Raw genomic sequence first — 21,420 nt, forward strand, 5'->3', positions numbered from 1 at the left:
TTAAAACTGAGAGACTAGTTCGCATAGAAACAGACAGACGGACAGACGGACATGGCTATATCAACTCGGCTGTTGATACTGATCAAGAATATATATACTTTATGGGGTCGGAGATGTCTCCTTCTATGCGTTACACATTTCACGACAAAATTATAATACCCTCTGCAAGGGTATAATATGCAATTTTCTTGATTTAAGAATTTCTACGCTTATTCCAAGAACTTAGCTTAAAGTAGCTACGAATTATACTAAATTCAAGAATTTGCAGCTTAATTCGGGCTTAAGACCTTTAGATTTTGTTTCTTGCGGAATCAAGTACAAAATCTGTTGTCACTAGCCTGCGTATTCTCTATTTTTATTTGAGTGTGCAGAATAAAAAAGAAATTATCTAAAAATTGTATAGAAGCGGTGGCAAGCTGTCAACATTAATCAATTTGTTTTCCCTTTCCTTGGGCTAATTTTCCTGACCAACTCAAGATTTTGCAGCCCAATTTTCACAAAAGTGTATGTATATTCCCAAGACGTTTAGCACTTGCTTAATGTTATATGTTTTTCTTCTTTCTTTTTTTACCCTAGAGGTCAACCAACCTGACCGCACAATTGATCATTTAGCTTGAGCTGCGAAAATATTTCCACTCGAAAAAGTGTGGCATACTTTCAGGCGGAATCTGTTTAAACTTCGAAACAAGTTTGGTGCTGCCAGCCTGTCGTTTCAGGCAGTGCAACAAAACTCTTAATAACAACAGCAACAACAAAAACAAGAAAATTAATAGAAGTAAGTCGTTAGACACACTCGTCTGGGCCGCTCGAACCGCTGAGTAGCAAAACTTTTGCATATTTTGGCTAATGAATTCCGACGGCCCGGGACCACATGAACTTTAGGTAGCCACATCCCGACTGCCACGCCCCAACGCCCCTGCCTCAGTTGAATCGCCTTTGAAGTAGGCCAATTTGTAGACTTCAACTTAAGGCTTAATTTTCTGCAGTAGCTGGCAAAAGTTTTCAGTCGCCAGATAAAGCGTTTAAAGACGTCTGGGCTTGCAGCTAGCTGGCCAAATAAGTGGCATTAGTTTTTCCAATTTCCCACAGCCTGCGACACACAAACCGATAGAAATTGTATTAATAAACACTTTCACCAGCAGCATTTAAGAGATTCAATGCAACAGCAGCAGCAACAGTTGCAGCAGGCGAAAATTGTTGACAAACAGTTAAGAAATCGTTTCTGGCCATTTGGCATTCGGCCATAAATTGCCAGCCCGCTGTGCAGGGGCGTGCCCCATCTTCATATCATTGACATTGGCGCGTCTGCAGTGGTCGGGTGAGGGAGAGAGGGAGGGGAGGTCGTACGTGTTGCAATTGCACATGCAAAAAGCAGGTCGTGTCCAAAAGCGGCGACTTTCATTTGATTTTGGAGCGACACCGGATACCAATGAAGACATTGGCGTGGGCAGCTTCACAGCGAGGGAGCGAGGGGGGGCATATGGGGATGTGCAGCGGGAGTGTGGCAGAGGTGGCATGTGCATGCCAGGCCAGGAAGTCAGTTAGCCAGCTAGGCGCCGACTCCAACTTCGACTCCAACTTCGACTCCAACTCTGACTGTGACTTTGTGCACGCCTGAGTGCGCGTGCTGCAAGTGAAATTCTGCTGCTGCTGCTTCTGCTGCTGCTGCTTCTTCTTCTTCTTCTTCTGGCTGTTGTGCAGCGTCTGTGATTTTGTGTGTCGCACATGCAATTGATATCGCTGGCCTCGTTTGCCTTAGTTGGTAATTCATTTTATTAGTGAAAGAGTGAAAGCATTTCGCTTGAAAAAACACAAAAACCAAAAACAAACAAACTTTATGCGGCGCACGTTGCGTATGCGCAATAAATATAAATAAATATATATATATATATGTGCCTGTCAAATGCAAAACGAATTTCAGTTACAAATAAATGCGGCTTTATTGAGTTTCATTTCTGTGCGTGTGTGTGTGTGTAGGTGTGTGTGTAGGTGTGTGTGAGGGTGGTTTGTGGGGGGCGTGCTAGAGTATTTGGTTTATTCAACAATAAATATGAAATTGTAAATAGTTTAGCGTAAACAAACAAACAAACAAAAATAAATAGTAAAGCTCTCACATAATACAAAGCGCAGTCAGTTTACAGAGTATAGTTTAGTTGAGTTTAGTTTCAGTTTCAGTTTCGGTTTCAGTTTTGGGTCCGCCCACAAGTGCCGCCCCCTTTTAGCTTGAGACGAGCGCAGTCGCTCCTACTTCTGCTTGAGCTTATTAACTAGGGTTTCATTCATTGACAATTTTCGCTGAATTTTCATTTTGTTTTCTCCCATTGATGGCGCCTGTTTTTTTTTTGTTTTTGCTTCAGATTAAGCTACAAATAAATTAAATAAATAATATAAATTAGGCGAGCTGTGCGCTCTCTCTCTCTCTTTCTGTGCTTTCATTTCCCTTCTCTCTCTTTTTCTTTTTTTCTTTTGTGTATTGCACTAATTTGTTGTTGTTTTTGTTGTTGTTTGGCAATTTATTGCTTATACGCCGCGAAGGCCAGGTTCTGTGCCTCGTTGCCTTGCAGAGATCTGCCGTAGCTGTGCTCGTGCTCGTAGTGGGGATGCGCGACGACCTCGTAGTTCTCCTTCTTGGACTCGAGCAGCTTCTTCAGGCCAATGATGCCGGAGAGCAGCAGCGCGATCTTGCCAATGACCAGGGCCTTGAACGAGATGAGCGCCAGGAAGCCAATGGCCAGCGGCAGCAGAGCGGCCATCTTCAGCTTGAAGAGCATCAGCAGCGGCATCAGATACTTCTTCTTCTCCTTCTTCTTGCCGCGCGCTACGGGGGGAGATTTAGCTTGATTAGTGTGTGCTTAACATGCAATACTTTCGCTTCTCAGTCGACGGCTCATTAGCAATTGGAGCAGTGCACATAATTAATAATAAAGACAGTCGAGAGCAGACAATGAACGATGAACGATAAACGATAAACAGGACTGACCGCTTTCTATGGCCGCCGCCGCTTAGAAATCGGAAATCACACAAAAAGAAAGTGCGCCGAACTGCGCTGAACTGACTAAAGTGCAATTAATTGCAGGCAGCGGCAACAAGTTTGTGGCATGCCACAAGCTGTCAATGCACCGCTAGACCAGAGACCAGAGCAAAAGCCGGCTCATCTCTGCAGCAGGATGCTGCTGCTGCTGCTGCTGCTGCTGCTGCTGCTGCTGCTGCCTGACCCCAATGCAGCCACGGCGGCGGCGGCAGCTAACAGTGAAAACAGGATTTCATGCCTATGCCCACATTGTTGCAAGCCAGACGCGGCCACAGCGATAATTGCACCACTAACCCAATTTGGCAGCATTGCTGAGAACCAGTAAGCAGAACCGCAGCCAGTTCTGCAGCTGGTTTATCAGAGACAACTTGTCTGTTACTCACATTCCTCGAGGGCGCGCTGCATGTCCTGTATGGAGTCCTTGGGCACCTTGAACTGCAGCGTGTGCGTGCCAAAGAAGCGTGCCACACGCTCCACCAGCAGCGAATCGACCTCGCTTTCGCGCGCCTCCGCCTCCTCCGGCAGCGTCACATCGTTGAGAGCCCGACCCACCGGAATCTCATCGGTTTTGACCAGGGAAATGCCCTCCGTTAGACGCACATCGCCGTTCTCCTCGTCGAAGTAGTGCAGGGCGCGCTCCTATTACAAATGAATGTATGTGTGTGTGTTAATGTTTGTATTAGCTAATCGCGCTCTAATTGGTTTACCTTCATGCACAACACCATGGAACGCTCGCCGCAATCCTTGACCATCTTGAGGGCGCTCGTCAGCAAGCTGTCAGCCTCGGAGGCTGCCGCCGCCGTCGAGGCGAGCAGCGCGAACAGGCACACGAATTTCAACATAATTCTCTTTTATTTATTTATTTATCTGTTTTTTATCGAGTGGGCTGGGGGCAGGTCACCGACACACAACACTTGACACTTGACGCTTAAATTATTGTTGTATCCTTTGGGGCACCGACTGGGCGTGCCTTGTGGGGTAGCTTGAGCTGCTCGTGGCTGTTAGTACAGTTAGTTTGAGTGCACTGCGCTCGATTGGCTTGTTCGATCTGTCGGTCAGAAGGCAATCCGTAAACTGTGGCTAGAAGACGCACGCGGATCGAGTTTTATTCCCGGCCAGCAGCGCAGTCGCCGACGACGACGACGACGACAACGACAACGACGACAACGGCGACAACACACGACGCGAATGGCCCGCTGGCCGCATCCCCAACACACACACACACAAACACACGTACGCACACACACACAGCCAAGCTGCTCCATCGACTCAAACAGTAGCCGAGCTTAGAATTTAAATAAACAACCTGGCAAAGACGAAGCCAACGTCAACGTCGACGTCGACGACGACGACCACAACGAAGCGCATCGGTTGCGGCTCTTAATGCAACCTGGCGTTGACTTGGCCTGGCCTGGCACACACTTCAGTGCATGTGTGTGTGTGAAACGCTGACGCTGACGCAGCTGTCGCGGTCGACGTCGCTGCTGGCAGCGCTGCGGCATTGGCTTTGGCTTGTTAGCGGCTGCTGCTTCTGCTGCTGTTGTTGTTGCTTGTCAACAGGTAAACACTTAAGCAGCACTTAGCTATTTGCACACAGATACACACACACACACACACACACGCACATTTATTCAGTCCGTTTAGCGGGCAATAATTTGACAGCTCAAAATGAATATTGAGCCATTTAAAAGGCGCCTGCATTTGGCACACTTTCGGGTGGGCTGAGAACGAACGCAACCTCAACCGCAACATTAACAAGGCAGAAAGTGCGGCTGGCTGTGCCGCTCGACTGATCGAACCATTAGAAATTGCAGACACGTGACTTTGTGTGGCATTTAAAGCTACCTGGCTGGCTAATCAGACACCAGAGCAGAGCAGAGCGGCGGCGGCGCCTACTTATGATCCGTTGCGTTGAAAGCAAGCACAACACGAGCTTCGCTCAAATTGGAGTAAAATAGAAAATTAACTAGTTTGCAGGCGGCATGGATAACAACAAAATTTCACTTTAATTTTGCTTTTTATTTATGTATTTGTTTTTCTCCATCTCACTTATGGCCTCATCATGTATCTCTGACCAGACACACACACAAACACACACACACACACACACACACGCACACACATATATCTATATATCTGCAGTTTTGTATGCCAATCGGCGACATTTGCTCAGCGTCTCAACACCAGAGTTTCCATATCAAACAAATTTCATTCGCATTATGCCGCTTTAATTTTATACTTTTCAATTTTAATACTCATTTTGCACATTTTGGCACGTCTTCACACATACCCAGTGTGTTAAAAAGTTATGCAAATGCTTTAAACGGACAGAAGCTTACAAGTCCGATCTTTTGGTCATATATAACGACATAGAAATCATCAAAGTGTGCCAATTTTCTGCATAAATCAAACGATCCTTAATACTATAAAGCTATTATGTTATTAACATTAAGTTAAGCACGCCCAGTTAGACATTTCTGCCTAATTAATTAATCAAAAAATATTTAAAATTATAGAAAATAAATTGAACAATAATAACAACAATTTGCGATAATATTAAAAACATTTAGTTTTATTTAAAATTTTCTGGCCTAAGATCTTAAAGTTTTATGCAACTTAGAAATAATAGGGTATATTCTTTGCCTTCGTCGAGCTCTTTGAACATGAGCATGTTAAAAGTGTGTATCGAAAACTTTATTAAATTATTTTTGTACATTTGATAATAATTAAAAATATTATGAGAATATTTTATAAGGATTAAATACAATATGTCACTTTTTTTCACATATTGATAAAAAATTACAAGGAATATTTTTTCTATATAATTTATAAATTTCTCACATTCGCGTCAAATTGTGATAATGGAACTCAAGGAATATTTTGTTCGGAAATCCGAAATGTAATTTAAAGGACATTTCTTGTTAATTGTTCAAAAACTACAGGGTATGGCGCACTTGATTAAAACACTCTTTGATAAATATTTCATGCTGTTTATATAGCAGAAAATAATTCAATAAAATCGGAATACGACACCAAAATATCTGACTACAGCTTGCCATACATAATACTTACTTGCCAGCTAAAAAATTTACTTGTGATCATATAAATTATATATAGACCCAATAGATAACATATAAGTCTGAAAGAAAAATTATCCTTTAATTCGCACAAATTAAGATCCAGTTAACCCGAAGAGCATTAAAATAGAAGTTCAGCTACAGGGTATCTGCCCGCCGATCAGTCTTACACAAGCGCTTTCTCACTCGTTTATTTTCTTCAGTATTTATGTGTAATTTACGCATTAGTCAAGTACCTGAAAGAAAGCGATGAATGTTGAGATTTGCACGCTACTTAAGCTCGATTCAAGATGCAAAGCAAGCCAAAAAATGTTTCGCAGCTGATTATCTGCTTAGCCTAAACACCATATAGTTGATGAGCCGAAAGGTGTTTACGCCGTAGTTGTAGCTGCTGTCGTTGTGCCAGATGCTGACGGGATATGCAAATGCCCCGCACGTATATATAGTATATATGTATATACATATAGATGGATGGATGGATGGATGGATGGATGGCTGTGCCGTGTGACGTGACTTGAATGCGCAACGGCTTTCGTGTGCGGGTGTCAGCTGAGAAGGTGTTGCCATCACTTGAGTGTAGGGCATGTGTCAGTCGACTTGCCAGCCGTAAACGGGCTAGTTAGATCTGGGCAATTATTTTGGCTGCATGCCAACGCAAAGAAAGTGAAACAGTTTTTATTACTTTTAATAGTTACTCACGAGCATTGAACACAGATTTGGGCTTATGTAATGGGCCATTTGGTCTAAAGTTTCAAAGAAACGACATTTTAGAGTGCTTTTCTTTAAGTGCGGCTTACCCAAATGTCTTTGGCCAACTTGTTAAAATGCTTGAGATATTTGTCAATGTTTACACACAAATTGACTTGAAGAGGAAATAAGCTGTGCAGCATCCTGTGCTTTAATTCCTGCCCCACTCTGTACCTTCATTAGTCCAGACTTTTTAATTATATTTATTTATATACCCTGTAAGTGGCTTCAAGCGGGTATATTGGTTTTGTACGTATGTATGTAACAACTCCCAGCGCCATAAAATATATATATAGATCTGGCTTTGTCCATCTGCCTGTCTGATCTCGGAAAGTACAACATCTAGAGTCTGATAATTTTATGAATATATTTTCGTACTGTCATTTTCTATCATTATGCAGGAATATATTTTCCATAGACTGAGGCAAGTTAAACAGCACAAAAAGTTTGTTTTTTATTGTATATGTATATTTATGTGAAGAAAGCTAGAAAGGTAGCTGGCTGCAGGGTATCTGCTAGTCGCACACTCTTACATTATCTTCTCATAGTCTTCACGTTGAAAACGACAACTCCCTGAGACGCTTTCAGTTGGCGCTTGGGTCCTCAGCACAGCTCAGCTCAGCGCGGCCCAACCCTAATTCAGTGGCATCTACAAAATTGACACCTTTTTGAAAGTTTCACTTTCATTCCGAGCGTGGCCCCCGTGACTTTGTCTGGCGAATTCCGGGTAGCTCTCGTTGCGTTGTGCTTGAGTAATTTTCAATTAATGAAAGTGTTTGCCGGGCCTCAAACGATGACGTCAACAATTAAAGTAAAGGGCCGCCCTCTGATTAGGCGTGGGAAATACATTTAAATAAAGCCAGCCCAGTCAGGTTCAATGTTCTACCTGGTATTGCGGCTCATTAATATTTTGTGCAGTGGCCAAAAGTGAAAATGTCGCATACCACGGAAGAAGTCAAGCAAAAGACAACAACAAAGCAACAATTGAAACAAGTGAGCGACACTCGAGCATATTTGATCTATGAATATTGCATTGCGACTTGGCCAGACTCTGCGCAGGGCTAAATAAATACAAAAATGTGCTCGTCGTTTTTTTTCGGTAGAAAGCGAAGACGTCTTTTTTGTGCTTTTGTTTTTTTTTTTTAGCACGCACGTAAGCACTTTTTAAAATTGTTATCATAAATTCAGCTGGCGTCGCTGTCGGGGCGTGGCAGCTGTCAGAGATTTGAATGGGGGCGTGATTTAAGCAAAAATTGTGTACTACATTTAATTAACGCTTACTTAGGCCTAACACACACATTTAGTTCGTTAAACATAAATAGATATATAAATATATAGATAATCGAATTAAGCTAAACATTATTGATTATTCAGACAATTCATGCGGCAATCGTTTCTTTGGTTTGCTCCATCCCTCTCTCTCTCTCTCGCTCTCTCTCTCTCTTGCTCTCTCGTTCTCGTTCTCCCTCAAATGCAAATGCTGGCGACTGCTTTACAGGCTCTTGGCGCTGCCCGCTGACTCCTTGGCCGGCTTCCAGCCGCTGTACGCCATGTCAAAGTCCCGTCCCCAGCCGGAGTGGCCGCCGGAGGAGACGACCACCTCGTGCGAGGACTCCTTGCCGCCGCCGCCGCCGCTGAGCAGCTTCTTGATGCCAATTATGGAGGCCAGCACCAGCGCGAGCTTGGACACAATCAACGCCTTGCCCGCCAGCATGGCCAGTGCGCCATATGCGATGGGCACAAAGGTGCCGCCCAACAGCAGGGGTATCATTATGTAGGCGCCGTTGCCCTTTTTATCCTTCTTCTTGCGACCCTCCACGGAGTTGTTGTCCGCAGCGTGCATATCGGGAAATTTTATCTGTTTGACCAGGGGTAGCCCAATTAATAGCAGTTGCCCTTGGGCCAGTTGCCTAAATAGGCCACGCTCACCTGTAACGTGTGATCCTGCAGGAAGTTGCTAACGCGCTTCATGATCATGCTGTTTAGGATTTGCTCCTTGGCATCGATTCCGCGCGGCAGCACCGCCTCAATGTCCTGCTCCGTGATGGGCGGCAGCTGTGCCCGCTTCTGGGCCGCATCCGTGCTGCCCACAAACTGAATGCCCTCGAAGAGCGGCAACGTTTTGGCCGTGCGGAATGCCTTCTCCAGCCCGGTCAGCAGCTTGACCTTGAGGCACACCGAAAGATTCTCGCCCGTGCACTGCTGATAGATGCGATAGACCATCGACAGATCCTTCCACAGCCCCGTCGAGCTGCCTGACTGCGCCGGCGGTGACTGCTGCTGCTGCGGCTGCTGCTGTTGCTGCTGCTGCTGTTGCTGCTGCTGCTCCACGCCCAGGCCATTGATGTGATGATAGCTGGCGGTGCGCGCCCTGCTCGCCGGCAGCCAGCAGAAGATGATCAACAGCGCCGCCACATGCCACACGTACTTGATCATGTCTGTGTTTAGCTGTGTGCGTGTGTGTGGGCTGTGTGTGTGTGCGTGTGTGTAAGTTCCTTTTTTTGGCTATCCTGGCTGCTGAGTGGCGGGAAAAACTGTTGCTGGGCGCTGCGCTTAAGATTAACAACTGAGTGCTGGAAAGCGCATTGTATGCATTTTATACCGCCTGCCCGTTTGCTTGACGGCTAATTGCGCTTGGGTGCATGTCAAGCGGCAGCTGAAATTGCCAAAGCAAAGCAAAAAATAGTTACAAACAAGCAAACAGATTTTGTTTTAGTCTAAATATCACGCCAATTAGTCGGGCTGGCTGTGGCCGTAGCTGTGGCCAGAGGCTGTTGGCCATTGAAGCTGCGCTTTCGTGATTTCGCCGCGAAAGCAACCGAAAATAGCTGCAGCAACAACATCTCCACCGTGTGCAAGTGCTGCAATTTTCATTTGTAATTATAACACACAACTTGCAGTTCGTTCTAAGCTATTGGGTTTTTGTGCGCATGTAAAACAGAGCGAGCTGCGGCGTGCGTGACTGCCCCATGCCGCATGCCACATGCCGCATGCCACAAGTCTTCAGCCAGCCACACTCCAATGGCATTGGCATTGAGCGCAGCTGCTCATCCCGCACTATTTTCGCATTTGTGTGGCAAGTTCTCTCTTGGCATTGCTTACTAGACCGAAAATCTGCAGTTTATTTATATATACACATTTATTTATTAGTTTTTATCACAGATTCACTGTCGCCCCACAAATCTTAACTTTTCTTTTTATAAACGCTTGTGTGGCAGCTGAATTCGGCTTTGCAGTACAGTAGACACTCGCAAACAAGCACCATGTACCTTGGATAGAATTGAATTTTGACCATTTATTCAAAAAACTATCACTAATTCTTATAACTCTTGCTCGGGCTCACCTTAGATAACTAAGAAACTGCTTTATTAGTTTTTGAGCTTTAAACTTTGCTTGCAAAAAACTTAATTTTTAACAATTTTGTTTAAACATGATTATTGTTTAGTTTGAAATTCCGTTAAAAATATAATACATGAAAAGCATACTTTAATTCACCAATATTAAAATTTGTAAAAAGTGTTGCATAGTTTGGGGCGGGCACTAAAAATGGTTTGCGGCTGAAAAGTGCAACAGCTAAACGAAAGAGTTAAGACACAAACTTGCCTTAGCTCAACGAAAGAATGCAAATAAAAGCTTTCTTCTTCCTTTTAAGTTAATACATATATCTGTCCTTATATTTTTAAAAATTTTAAACAAATATAGAATATTGAAATATTTACGCAAATAGCTGAGTTTTCAAGTCAGTATCTATATAGGCTATTCACTCAAACTTGTTTTCTAAGCTTCAAGATTCTCATCACATGACCATCATGGGCATAAAATTGGATTCCAACTTTTCGTTCTTAATTCGATGGATTTTTAACTTATTTTCAAATATCTCTGTTAAATTAAATTCAAGACGTGGAGTTCAATATAGTTCGAGTAGGTTTAATCTTTCCACGGGCGGAAACTGCATGAAAAAGTTATATAAATCTTAAGCATAAAACTATTCGTATGTATGTATGTATGTATGTATGTATATATGCATGTATATATTTATGTATGTATGTATGTGTGTATATATGTATGCACGTAAGTTGTCTTCTATACCAATAGCAGACAAATTTGTCTTGTTGCGTGGCAAATTGAAATAGGAAAACGTATTTATGAAAGCTGCCCTCCTCCTCGATTCTCAAAAATTTAAGTAAGACTTGCAGGATTCACCTATGAAATAGGCGCAGACGGCTTCAAGGCTGGAAGGTGAGGAGGAGAAGGAAGAAGACCAAGGGGTCGGAGAAGGAGGCGTATCTATGTATGTATTTATTTAAGTACATATGTAGGCATGTATGTATGTATGTATGTCTGTATGTATGTATGTATGTATGTATGTATATATGTATGTATGTATTTATGTATGTATGTATGTATGTATATATGTATGTATGAATGCCTGTATGAATGTGTATGTGGGTAGTATAACTACCAAAAAAATCATAGAATCTCCATTGTATTTTCCCAAATCAAATAGCAAAAAATATGTTATGAATTTATATTGATGCTTAATCAAACTTGAAGTCGAACAATGACCAAATTCTATTCACTACGTTAATCGGTAAAGTTATGGTAAAGTTTTGTAAGCTTTAAGCCCAGGCAGCTCGTTTAATTATGTCCGTTTGGTAGAAGGAAATGAAACGGCTGAGAAACGCCCGAGTTTATGTGTCTATTGAAGCGGCACAACCGCTGGACAAGCGACCGTTTGTGGGAATTACGGCTCATCAATTATGCGCAATTGTTATTAACTAACTGAGAAGTGAGCTGTACAGCTTTAAGTAAGCAATAAATTAAATGGGCACTCGTAGTTAGAGCCATAAATCAGCCGTTAAATCGTCTGGGCTCTGTTATTAAACTGTTTCAGTGTTTCAATGTTTCAGCGCTTTGTGCATGCGACTCGCGTGCCCAATTAACTTTCAATTAATCATAACCAATAATCGTAACTGCTCGCGGAGGCGCTTAACAAAACTTAACGCTTCCATGCACAGGCACTCGCAACAACAACAGCAACAATAGCAGAAGCAACAATAATCATACAAAAATGACTGTAATCATAATGTGCTGCGTGTTTTTCGAGTGTGGGAAAACTTGTTGGAGTGGAACATTTCGACGACAAGAAGAAAATGCTTAATATTTTCATAATGCAAACAGGTGATTTTTGTATAATGGAAAGCGCCGAGCAAGGCCGGCCGATCAGGTTGTCTTTTGGCCTATGCAAGCGTTGCAGTTTTTTGTTATTGTCGTCGTTGTTGTCGTTGTTGTTGCTGCTGGCCGTGTTCTGGTGACCCGCTTTCCGAGCCAGAGCCAAACTCGTTTTCATTTCGTTCAGCATTCTGCGCATGCAACATTTGCCGACGCCCTTGCAGGCATCCACTTGCTTTTGGCTTTGGCTCGGCTCGGCCCGGCTCGAGGTCCGTTGACAGTGAAATTGCCAGCAAATTGGGCTCAGACATTGCACGATGCTTCCCAAACTGCAGACCTGAATTATCTCTCTCATTGGAGCGTGTGTGCGCAATTCGCTGCCGGCTTATGAATTATTGCGAATTTTGTGGCTTTTTATCTGGTTTTCAGAATGTGAAATTGGTAGCCGACCGATGTTTGGTATCAAAATGCCTGCACCAGTTTTTCATTCAGCCAAACAGCCACACAGCCACAGCTGCAGCCAATCCACATTTCTCTAGCGGCACTCAATCGAGCCGCAACGGTAATTCGCTCCAAATCACATCAGTAGGCTTTCATTTTTTTGGGGCGCTTCGATTTGCATAAGACAACAAAATTCAATTCGAAATATAAGTATCAAATAGCCGGCTGACCGGTGAGTGTGGAAATTGCAATTTAACACCCCATGCTGATCCAATATATGAAAGGAACCATAGCCGTTGGCTTAATACACAACATTTTCGAGGACTCAAAGGCTCAAAGAGTAAACAGGACGGTAAAAGGAACGAAATTGAAGTGAAGAAAATGTATTGGGGGGTTGGAAAAGCGTGAATATTCAAAGGCAATACAAGTTCAAGGTCAAAGGAAAACTAAGCCAGGACAAGCTAGGCTGAATGCGATGAGAAAGATAGTAAAAGAGAACAAATTAATGAAAGGGAAGTGAGAAACGAAAGAGGGAGCAAAAGAGTGCAAGTGCTTGACTTAAAGACACCCTGAACCTTTACTGTAGACATAGATATTTATATACCAGGATTTAATTTATTTAATTGAATGTTTGACTGTCTCAAGATATCCTTTTTTGATAAATAACTCAAATTGCTATACAGAAAGGTCAGCAAGCAAACAACTCAATATATATACTCATAATACATATACCTAAATAAATATATACTTACCAGAAAGTTCATATATTCACAACATATTCGATTACCACCACAAATGATAAATATAACAACCTTTATTCAGTACATTTAAGCTCCTAACACTTACTCGAATACGTGAGAATCGCATAGAAGGGCAAATTAAAATTTATGGCTTCCAGCTTGCAGCGCAGCAGGAAGTAAACTTTTTGGTTCAAAGGGTATTGCCTGGCCCAAGAACTTATCTTTAAATTTCAGACATCACGATTCCAATGATTTTTCGCCTGTGGATTAAAAATGTTTATTCTTCCACTTCTTCCTTAAACCCTTATTTACACGCAGCGGAGTGGAAGTAATTGTTCTCTCTGCCTGCAACACACATTTCCACAAACTAAAATACCCTATTTTAAGCTTGTTCTGGCTACAGGGTATCAAAGGCAACCATTGGCCAAGCTCAAGTGAAGAAGCAAGTAAGACGCTTAAAGGTCAACTTCACGTTAACTTTTAAGTTCCTATAAATTTCCCATACAAATGTTGGTCGACCGCCCTTTAAGGCCTAAAACTGACATTTCATCAGCTGCGCTCGCACATTCTAATGATGATGCCCACGTGACACAATTAACTTGTGTTTTTTTTTATTTTTTGACTCATGGAGCTGTTGTTGTTGTTGTTGCTGCTGTCGTTTTTGTGCCTTGGCATTCGGTGTCACATAGTTGCCCACTTTTAATAGACTTTTTGCGCTGAATTTGGTTTTGTATGCGCTGAACCCATTGAAAATGGGTAAAAGGGGTATAATCGTTTGGTGGCAATGCATGTAACAGGCAGAGGAAAGCGTCTCCGACTCCATAAGGTATATAAATGTATATACTCTTGATAAGGACGACAAGCTCAGTCGACTTCTGATTTCGGTAACTAAAAAAGCTAGAAACTTGAAATTGGAAATGAGAACAAGATTGTCATTTTCTTCGATATCTCCTCCAACTTTGATTATGGCCATAAATATCAGGTTTATGGTTATTTAAGCACAGCTAAAAGACTATAAGAAATGTCATATAGCTTTTCGTATAGCATACGTAGATGTAAAACATGTCCACTTTCTGAATAGCTTCTTCTGGTGCCCCGAAAATAGGAAGAATCTTAATTTTAAGGGTACAGCCTTGCGCTTTGGTATTTGTACTACATATTTAAGCCCAGAAATTTTCATGAACAACTGATTATAAAAATCCGAGTTAAGCTAGTAAGCTCCAGTATATAGTGCCGGATCCGGGGAAGAAGCAGCACAGCTGCAGTGTGATTTTCTGTTTATATCCAAAGAGACATCTTCACAAACGTTTAACGGCAGCTTGGCACTGTGTTGAGGGTATCTCCTAGTCGAGCAGACTTACCTGTTTTTGTATTTCTGAGTGTTTCTTCAGCGACTGGCGCTGTTTGTCTGAGAGTTGTTAAAAAAAGTCAACTTTGCCACGTTGCCGCACGGCGGCCCCCTCTCTCTCTGGCCATTATGCCGATCATATACGTTTACCCAAAAACGTTTTGACCATGGCCATAAGCTGGCATTTCTACAGCTTTTCACTACACGTTTTCAATGCATTTACTGTTTGTCGTTGTCGCTGTTGTTTTTCTGGATTTTGTTGTTGTTGTTTCCTAACTGTTTACTTTCACTGTCGGTTGGCATCAGTTTTGGCCGCAACGGTAGCCGGCGGGGCACACTTTCGGCCACATTTTTGTTGCTGTTGTTTGGTCTTGTCTTGTCTTGTCGTGTCTTGTGTTGTCTTGACTTGGCCGGAGTCATAATTATTTACACCACTTAACGGCAGAGTGTTTAAAATTCGCTTAGCCAACTGGGTCGCAAATCAATTTCACTTGAAATGAAAGCACACTCCTCTCTTTCGGCATTCTTGCCAAAGATGGGCCTGTCAACGGGCCCGCCAATAGCTGATCTCCTCGCTGTCGGGGCATTATGCATAACCATAACTCGCGGGCATCAGGCAAATTTTATTCCGTTTTTTTACTCGATCGTTTCGCTTTCACCGGCTGGCCATAAAGAATATACGTGTGTGTGTGTGTATGTAAAGTCATAGTTGGATTTTTCATTGATTTTTTATTTATTCCTTGCTTGTTTTATTTTCATGTTGTTTACTATTTCTTTCTTTTTTTTTTGTGTATTTTTTTTGTACTTATTGTTTTTCTTCATATATTAATGACATGCATTTATGACAGAGAAAAGATGCTGTGTTTTTTTTTAAGAGATTTTTACATTTCTTTGTGTGTGATATTTTTTTGTGATTTATGTTTGTGTTTCTTCTGCTTCTTCCCACTGTGAATTGCCCAATTCTGCAGTTTCTATGCCTCTCGCCGTGGTTCTTTTGAATGTGAAAGTGCCGCACGATTCTGCTTACAAATATATATGTATATGTATGTATTTTTTTATGCATTTAAATTAAAAGTTGACAATCAGCTGGCGACTTGGCGTTTGCGGCCAGCGCGCTTTCAAAATGATTTAAACAAATATTTTTAAATAAACCGATTAAAAATAAGTTTAAAGCACAATGCAAAAAGCGGACACTGGCAGCTGGGCAAACCGGGCCCAAGTCGCCCGATAAACATAGAGTGTACAATATGGAAGGAAGTTGTGTAACAAAACAAAATAATATAATGCCTACAGTGAACTATGGTTACAGAGAACGTACGTGCGTGTGCTGGGAAATTAGAGCGTTAGAAATTGACAGAAGCTGCATAGGCATAGGCAGAGAGCAGCAGAGAAGTTGTGATGAGAGCGTGAGAGTTAGAAAGAGATGTAGAGTAAGACAGAGAGCGAGAGAGAGAGAGAGAGAGAGAGAAAGAGCGAGTTAGGGAGAGAAATGAGAGATAGATAGAGAAAGAGAGCAGCTGAAGGTGCAAAAGAAATGAGAAAGTCGTAAGAATTTGAGTGGAAATCGGAAAAGTTGTTCAACAATGAGTTCAGTTTTGTGCGCAGGAAAAACTATGGCAAGTTATGGCGTATATAATGACCAAAACTATGACTCGAAAGAGATAGATACATAGATGGGATAGAAACCAGGGATAGATTAGGATTCGTGTGAAAGATACTGATAGTATTGTAAGAGCTAGTTTGTTGAGTTAAAGCTAGTTGCTGTAGTTTTCTTTTTCTGTTGTAATGTAAGACTAGAATTGCATGTAAAGAGTACAGAATAGTTGAGTAGAGTAGAGTACAGTAGAGTAGAGTATAAAGAGTAGAGTATTGCTGTAGAGTAGTGTGTACAGTAGGTTAGACGGTTGCATGGCAACCAGCAAAGTTTTGGTATAGTCTCTAGATGGATAGTGTAAACAGTGATAGGATGGACAGGCAGATAATGAGAACGTATGACTCTGAGACTGAGTGACAGATGGAGACAGAGAGAGATAGATAGATAGATGTGTGTGCAAGTGTGTGTGTGTGAGTTCCTGGTGCGAGCTTAGACCTAAGGCTGAACGCTACACAGAGTCGCCGCCTGGGCTTATGAGTATTTTGAAACGTTTTGCATAAGGTACCGACTTTAACTCTCGCTTTGTGCTTTTTTTTTACAAACTTAACTTTAGGCTTTATAAGATACGAATGTGTATCTGTGTACGGTATGGTATGTATGTATGTATGTATGTATGTCAAGCAGCTAAATGCACGCACACTTAGCCACTTCTTATTTGCATTCTGCTTCTTCTCTTTTCGCTACAATGTCCTTTAACAATTTTTTAAATGATCTGTTTTCGGTTTTGTTTTTTGTTTTTTTTTTTTGTTTAGTTTCCATTTTTTGTGTGCGTTGCTTTGCGCTTTTTCGTGTGGAAAAATAAATAAAATAAATTATATTAATAAATTAATTAAAACGAACAATAAATAATATGTGTTCCTCATCAAGAGTCTGTCGTGTGCGAGCTTTTTTTTTGGCTCGAGTCATTGATTGTGTGGTTCGTGCGGTTCGTGTGATTGATTCGTGCAGTTGCTGACTGTGGCTTCGCTTAGGCCTGGGGCTTCTGGGCACCGTAGGCCAGATCCTGGGCATCGATGGAGCGTCCCCAGCCGCCGTGTCCGCTGCTGCCGTACGAGGCAGAGGAGGCGCCCGCATCGGCGCTGTAGCCGCTGCCATATGAGTCGCCGTGGCTGACCGAGTGGCTGCTGCTGTGATGGGGATGGGCGACCACTTCGTAGGTGACATGCTTCTCCTGCGACAGCAGCTTCTTCAGCCCAATCACGGCCGACAGCACCAGGGCGATCTTACCAATGAGCAGAGCCTTGCCGGCAATCAGAGCGATGGCGCCCAGGAGCAGGGGCAGCAGTGCGGCGGCCTTCAGTGCGACCAAAGCCAGAATGGGTCCCAAGATTTTAGCGGCCTTCTTCTTCTTGCCACGGCTCTCCTCGGGCGCATTGGGATCATTGCTGCCGAACAGCGACTCCGAGGCATCCTCCAAGGCGCGTCCAGTTGAGCTGACCGCCTGCACAATATCGGCACCCTTCAGTTCGACCTTGATGTTGTGCGAGTTGAGGAAGCTGCTGATGCGATTCAAAGCCAGCGACTCGAACGACTCGTCACCAGAAATGGAGCGGGCTGCCTCCTGAACGGGCGCATCCGGCGAGCGGACAACTGTGACGCCCTCGGTGAGGGCATACTGATCGCGGGCGCCGAGCACCTTGTCGACAAAATTGAACAGCTTGTATTTGACGCACGAGACGGAATCCTTGCGCAGGCAATCGCTATAGATGCTATCCATAATGTCATTGTCGCCGCCGATGGCGTTGCGGGCATGGCCGCGCGTTTCCTCGGCCGGCAGCGCAGCGGACAGCGTCACCAAACACAAGACACCGAAAATAACTTTATTGTTTGCCATATTTCTAGTTGTTGTTGTTGTTGTTGTTTTTGATTGTTTTCTTATTTGTTTTGTTCACTTGTTGTTGTTCTTGTTGTATAGTCCTTTTGAGGGCTGTGCACACTTTCGGCTTTTGTACCGCACACAAATCGACAAAACGCACTTTCTCTTTTTTCAACTTTGAGTCTTGCACTATGCCACACAACGCTGCTGGCTGCTGTGTTGCTGCTTTGACGGGTTAGGATGAAATGATACAATTTCCCAATGGCCAGCACAATTTATATAGGCGGCGTGTGCTCATCTCTCTCTCTGCCGCCGCTGTCGACCGCGGCCGACGAACGAAAGCATTTCAGCTCGGCCAAGAACTGGTCGCGCAAGTTTCTCGCTTAAGTCTTTCGTTTTGCCAGCCAACGGTAACGTCGCCGTCGCCGTCGTCGGCTCGTTGTTGGCTTGGAAAAGCATTGTTACTGTAATTTGTTAGCCTGCTCGCACTGCGCTGCTTTCGCTTGAAGTTCATGTAACATTGTCAAAATCAGCTGAGGCTGCGGCTGCTGCTGCTGCTGCCTCGGGCGGCATCTAGAGTCTGGAGAGTCTGTTGCACTGTGGGAAACAGCATTGCGGCTGTTTGCTGCTGACTTTTACCCAACAAAAAAAAATATCAAAAAGCTGCCCGAAAATCGTAATCTTAATTGTTTTTAAATTGAAATTGAAATCGTTTTAATGATCCCCCCCCCCCCCCACTCTGGTGGTAAGAGGCATTTCCCTTTCGCGTTTCGCAATGCGCCTTTTAAAATATCAATCAGAGCCGCGTGACAGCGCCACGGCAGGTGCAACAGCAGGCAGCAGGTGCTGCTAGCGGTTTGCTGTTCACCGTTGACCGGTCACAGGTTCACTCTTCCCCGTTCACTGTTCCCCGTTCACTGTGCCCCATTCACTGTTCACTGGCTCACTTGCCATGGCACGTCTGCGCGCGTCTTGTTCGTGTGTGCCCATTAGAATTTGTGTTACATAAAAGACAGCTAACGAGCTGAAGATGTGGGCCACGCCAATAAACAATCGGCCATAAAGAATAAGCCATATGCTATACGAATAATCATAACCTCGATCGCGGGCCATTCAAAAAGGGAAAGTTGCGACACTTCTCTGTGGCATGCAGCTAACCGTTGTCCGCCCTTTTTTCTTTGACCCCCCCCCCCCCCTCCCCATCAACGCCCTGCTGCATTAATTTATGTGCATATTTGATGCGTTGTCAAATACGAAAAGTGGCCAAAATAAACAGCTGGCGGTTGCTGGCCGCCGAGTTATTGACTCGCAGCCAAAGTGTGCCGCAAGAGCGCTGGGCAAACATGTTGACCAGTAGCCGGCGGCCAATAACCAAATGCCAACGGCTGCGACAAGTAAAAGTGCGCAAATAGTCAACACAAGAGAGGCGGGGAGGGATGGGGGGGTTGAGTTGGTAGCAGGAGCAGGCAGGCGAGCTGCATAAATGAAAGTCATCATCAAGGAAAAAGAGAGTTGATAAGCCGCATCGGGCCCAGGATGCGAAAGTGTTGATTATATATACGCTTAATTAAAGTATTATGAATGTGTGAAAATCCAATGAAAATGCAATGAAAATGCGCCTATGAATTGGGCGCCGACAAACAAAAGCCAGCCAAATGGTGTGAAAAGCGCTTTTCCAGATCAGCCAGCGGAGCAGCAGCATCAGTGAAAGCGAATTTCATATGCAAGCTGCGACTGGACAGGGGCAGGGGCATGGCCAGGGGCGGTGGCTTAGGGGGGGGGGGCGGGGGGTCTGCTTAACACCGCGGGCAATCGGAACGCATTGCGTGAGCGCAGCTGCTGTAGGGATGCAAATCTGTGTGTCGGGGCCATCGCAGGCCGTTGAATGCTGAATTATTTGACATTTAATTAACTTTTGGGTATTTTTTCCCCCCTTTGATTTCGGTTCATTTGATTGTGCAGAAAAGATGAGAAACGACACTTTCACTGCAGTTCGAGATGTTGAGTGCAGCGAATTGGGCGGCTTTTCGAGCTGGCTGGCTTCTTGTTCTATTGTTGCAGCAACAGGTTTATTTGGTTTTGCTTTTGAAAACCAAAAGTAAAATTCATAACAGTTCAACGAGTTTTAACTGTGCGACCATAAAAGCCAAATGTGAATATATATATATATTTATATATGTGTATAAAAAAGCCGCAGCAACAACAAGCCGAGTACATATTTTATTTATATTATTGTTGTTGTTGCTGTTGCTGTTGCTGTTGCTGTTGCTGCTGCTGCAGCAAAAAAGAAAGTTCAACGTTAATTTTCCTTTTTCGTAGACAACATTCACCGCCTTGTGACCGAAACGACGCGCAGCGCGTGCAACTTTGCAACTTGAAAATGTAAGCTAACAAAACTGCATGAATGAATAAATGAATGAATGATTGACTGACTGACTGACTGACTGTGTGAGTGACTGTGTGAGTGAGTGACTGATTGAGCGAGTGCATGTGAGTCTGAGTCTGTATGAGTTGGCCCAAGCACTCGCAGTGGGTGTTCAAGCAAACAACAACAACAGCTCTTGCTGCCGCCGCAGTTTGCCGGCCATGTCAATGCTGCAGTTGATGCCACTGCAGTTCACAGTGTCCACAGTGAAAACGCTAAACAAACTGCAATTGCCAACTGCCACTTAATTGCTTAATTTTGAACTTATGACCGTCCACTTAAGTGGGCGGCATTTTCCTAGAGGGCTCCAAACCAGGCAACGAACTCTAAATGCCCTTCAAAAAGAGGGTCAAATAAATTCTAAAAAAATCTAAAACGAGGTGTTTACCAAATATACCAAAAACGATTTTAAAATATTATTTTTTAAATTTAGTTATTTGAAATTTTCTATTTAGATTTAAAAAAAAATTGATATTTATGAAGTGCATTAAATATCATTTTCGATAAATATGATATGCGATAAAAGAAAATATAATAAATAAAAAAAAAATTAGTACAAAACGATTTTTTAAAATTATTTTTTAAATTTATTTATTTGAACTTATTTAGATTTAAAAATAATATTTAGATTTAAAAGAAAATATAATAAATGAATAGAAAAATTAACACAAAAAAAAGATATTTTAAAAATAAATAATAATAACTAACAAATCAATATTAATAGGCATGCTTAGCATTTTATTAATATAAAAACTAAACGTTTTAAATTTATTGAAAGCTGGATTGAAAAACCTAACAAAATTGCAAAGTAGACAGTTTGTCTGGGCATTGTGTAAAAATCTCTGATGAATTTGTCATCAGAGTTCGTTTGAGTTCGAAATATTTTGAATGAATACAAAATAAATAAAAAAATAATTTATTTTATTTAAATAAAACATTTTAAATTGTCATCGACACGCTAGATAAAGG

General features: G+C 42.9%; 3 protein-coding genes across 3 annotated transcripts; all 3 read right to left on the bottom strand.

The window, feature by feature from the left end:
• Positions 1–1,978: 1,978 nt before the first annotated feature.
• Osi9 (DUF1676 domain-containing protein Osi9) lies at positions 1,979–4,075 on the bottom strand. Its single transcript, XM_064694097.1, has 3 exons — positions 3,739–4,075; positions 3,415–3,670; positions 1,979–2,818 (listed from the first exon to the last, which is right to left on the bottom strand). Exons 1-3 carry the CDS (start codon positions 3,871–3,873, stop codon positions 2,514–2,516), a joined length of 696 nt encoding a protein of 231 aa, XP_064550167.1. The 5' UTR covers positions 3,874–4,075; the 3' UTR covers positions 1,979–2,513.
• Positions 4,076–8,132: 4,057 nt separating this feature from the next.
• On the bottom strand, positions 8,133–9,356 carry Osi8 (Osiris 8). Its single transcript, XM_064694213.1, has 2 exons — positions 8,785–9,356; positions 8,133–8,713 (listed from the first exon to the last, which is right to left on the bottom strand). The coding sequence occupies exons 1-2, from the start codon at positions 9,289–9,291 to the stop codon at positions 8,348–8,350; spliced, it is 873 nt and encodes a 290-aa protein (XP_064550283.1). The 5' UTR covers positions 9,292–9,356; the 3' UTR covers positions 8,133–8,347.
• Positions 9,357–17,177: 7,821 nt separating this feature from the next.
• On the bottom strand, positions 17,178–18,044 carry Osi7 (Osiris 7). The gene has a single exon (XM_064694422.1). The coding sequence runs from the start codon at positions 18,042–18,044 to the stop codon at positions 17,178–17,180; it is 867 nt and encodes a 288-aa protein (XP_064550492.1).
• Between the last annotated feature and the right edge of the window lie 3,376 nt (positions 18,045–21,420).

The sequence above is a fragment of the Drosophila montana genome, unplaced genomic scaffold (genome assembly GCF_035044405.1).
Source record: "Drosophila montana isolate Dmon_TW-CO22-7 unplaced genomic scaffold, ASM3504440v1 contig_3733_1, whole genome shotgun sequence".
NCBI lineage: Eukaryota > Metazoa > Arthropoda > Insecta > Diptera > Drosophilidae > Drosophila > Drosophila montana.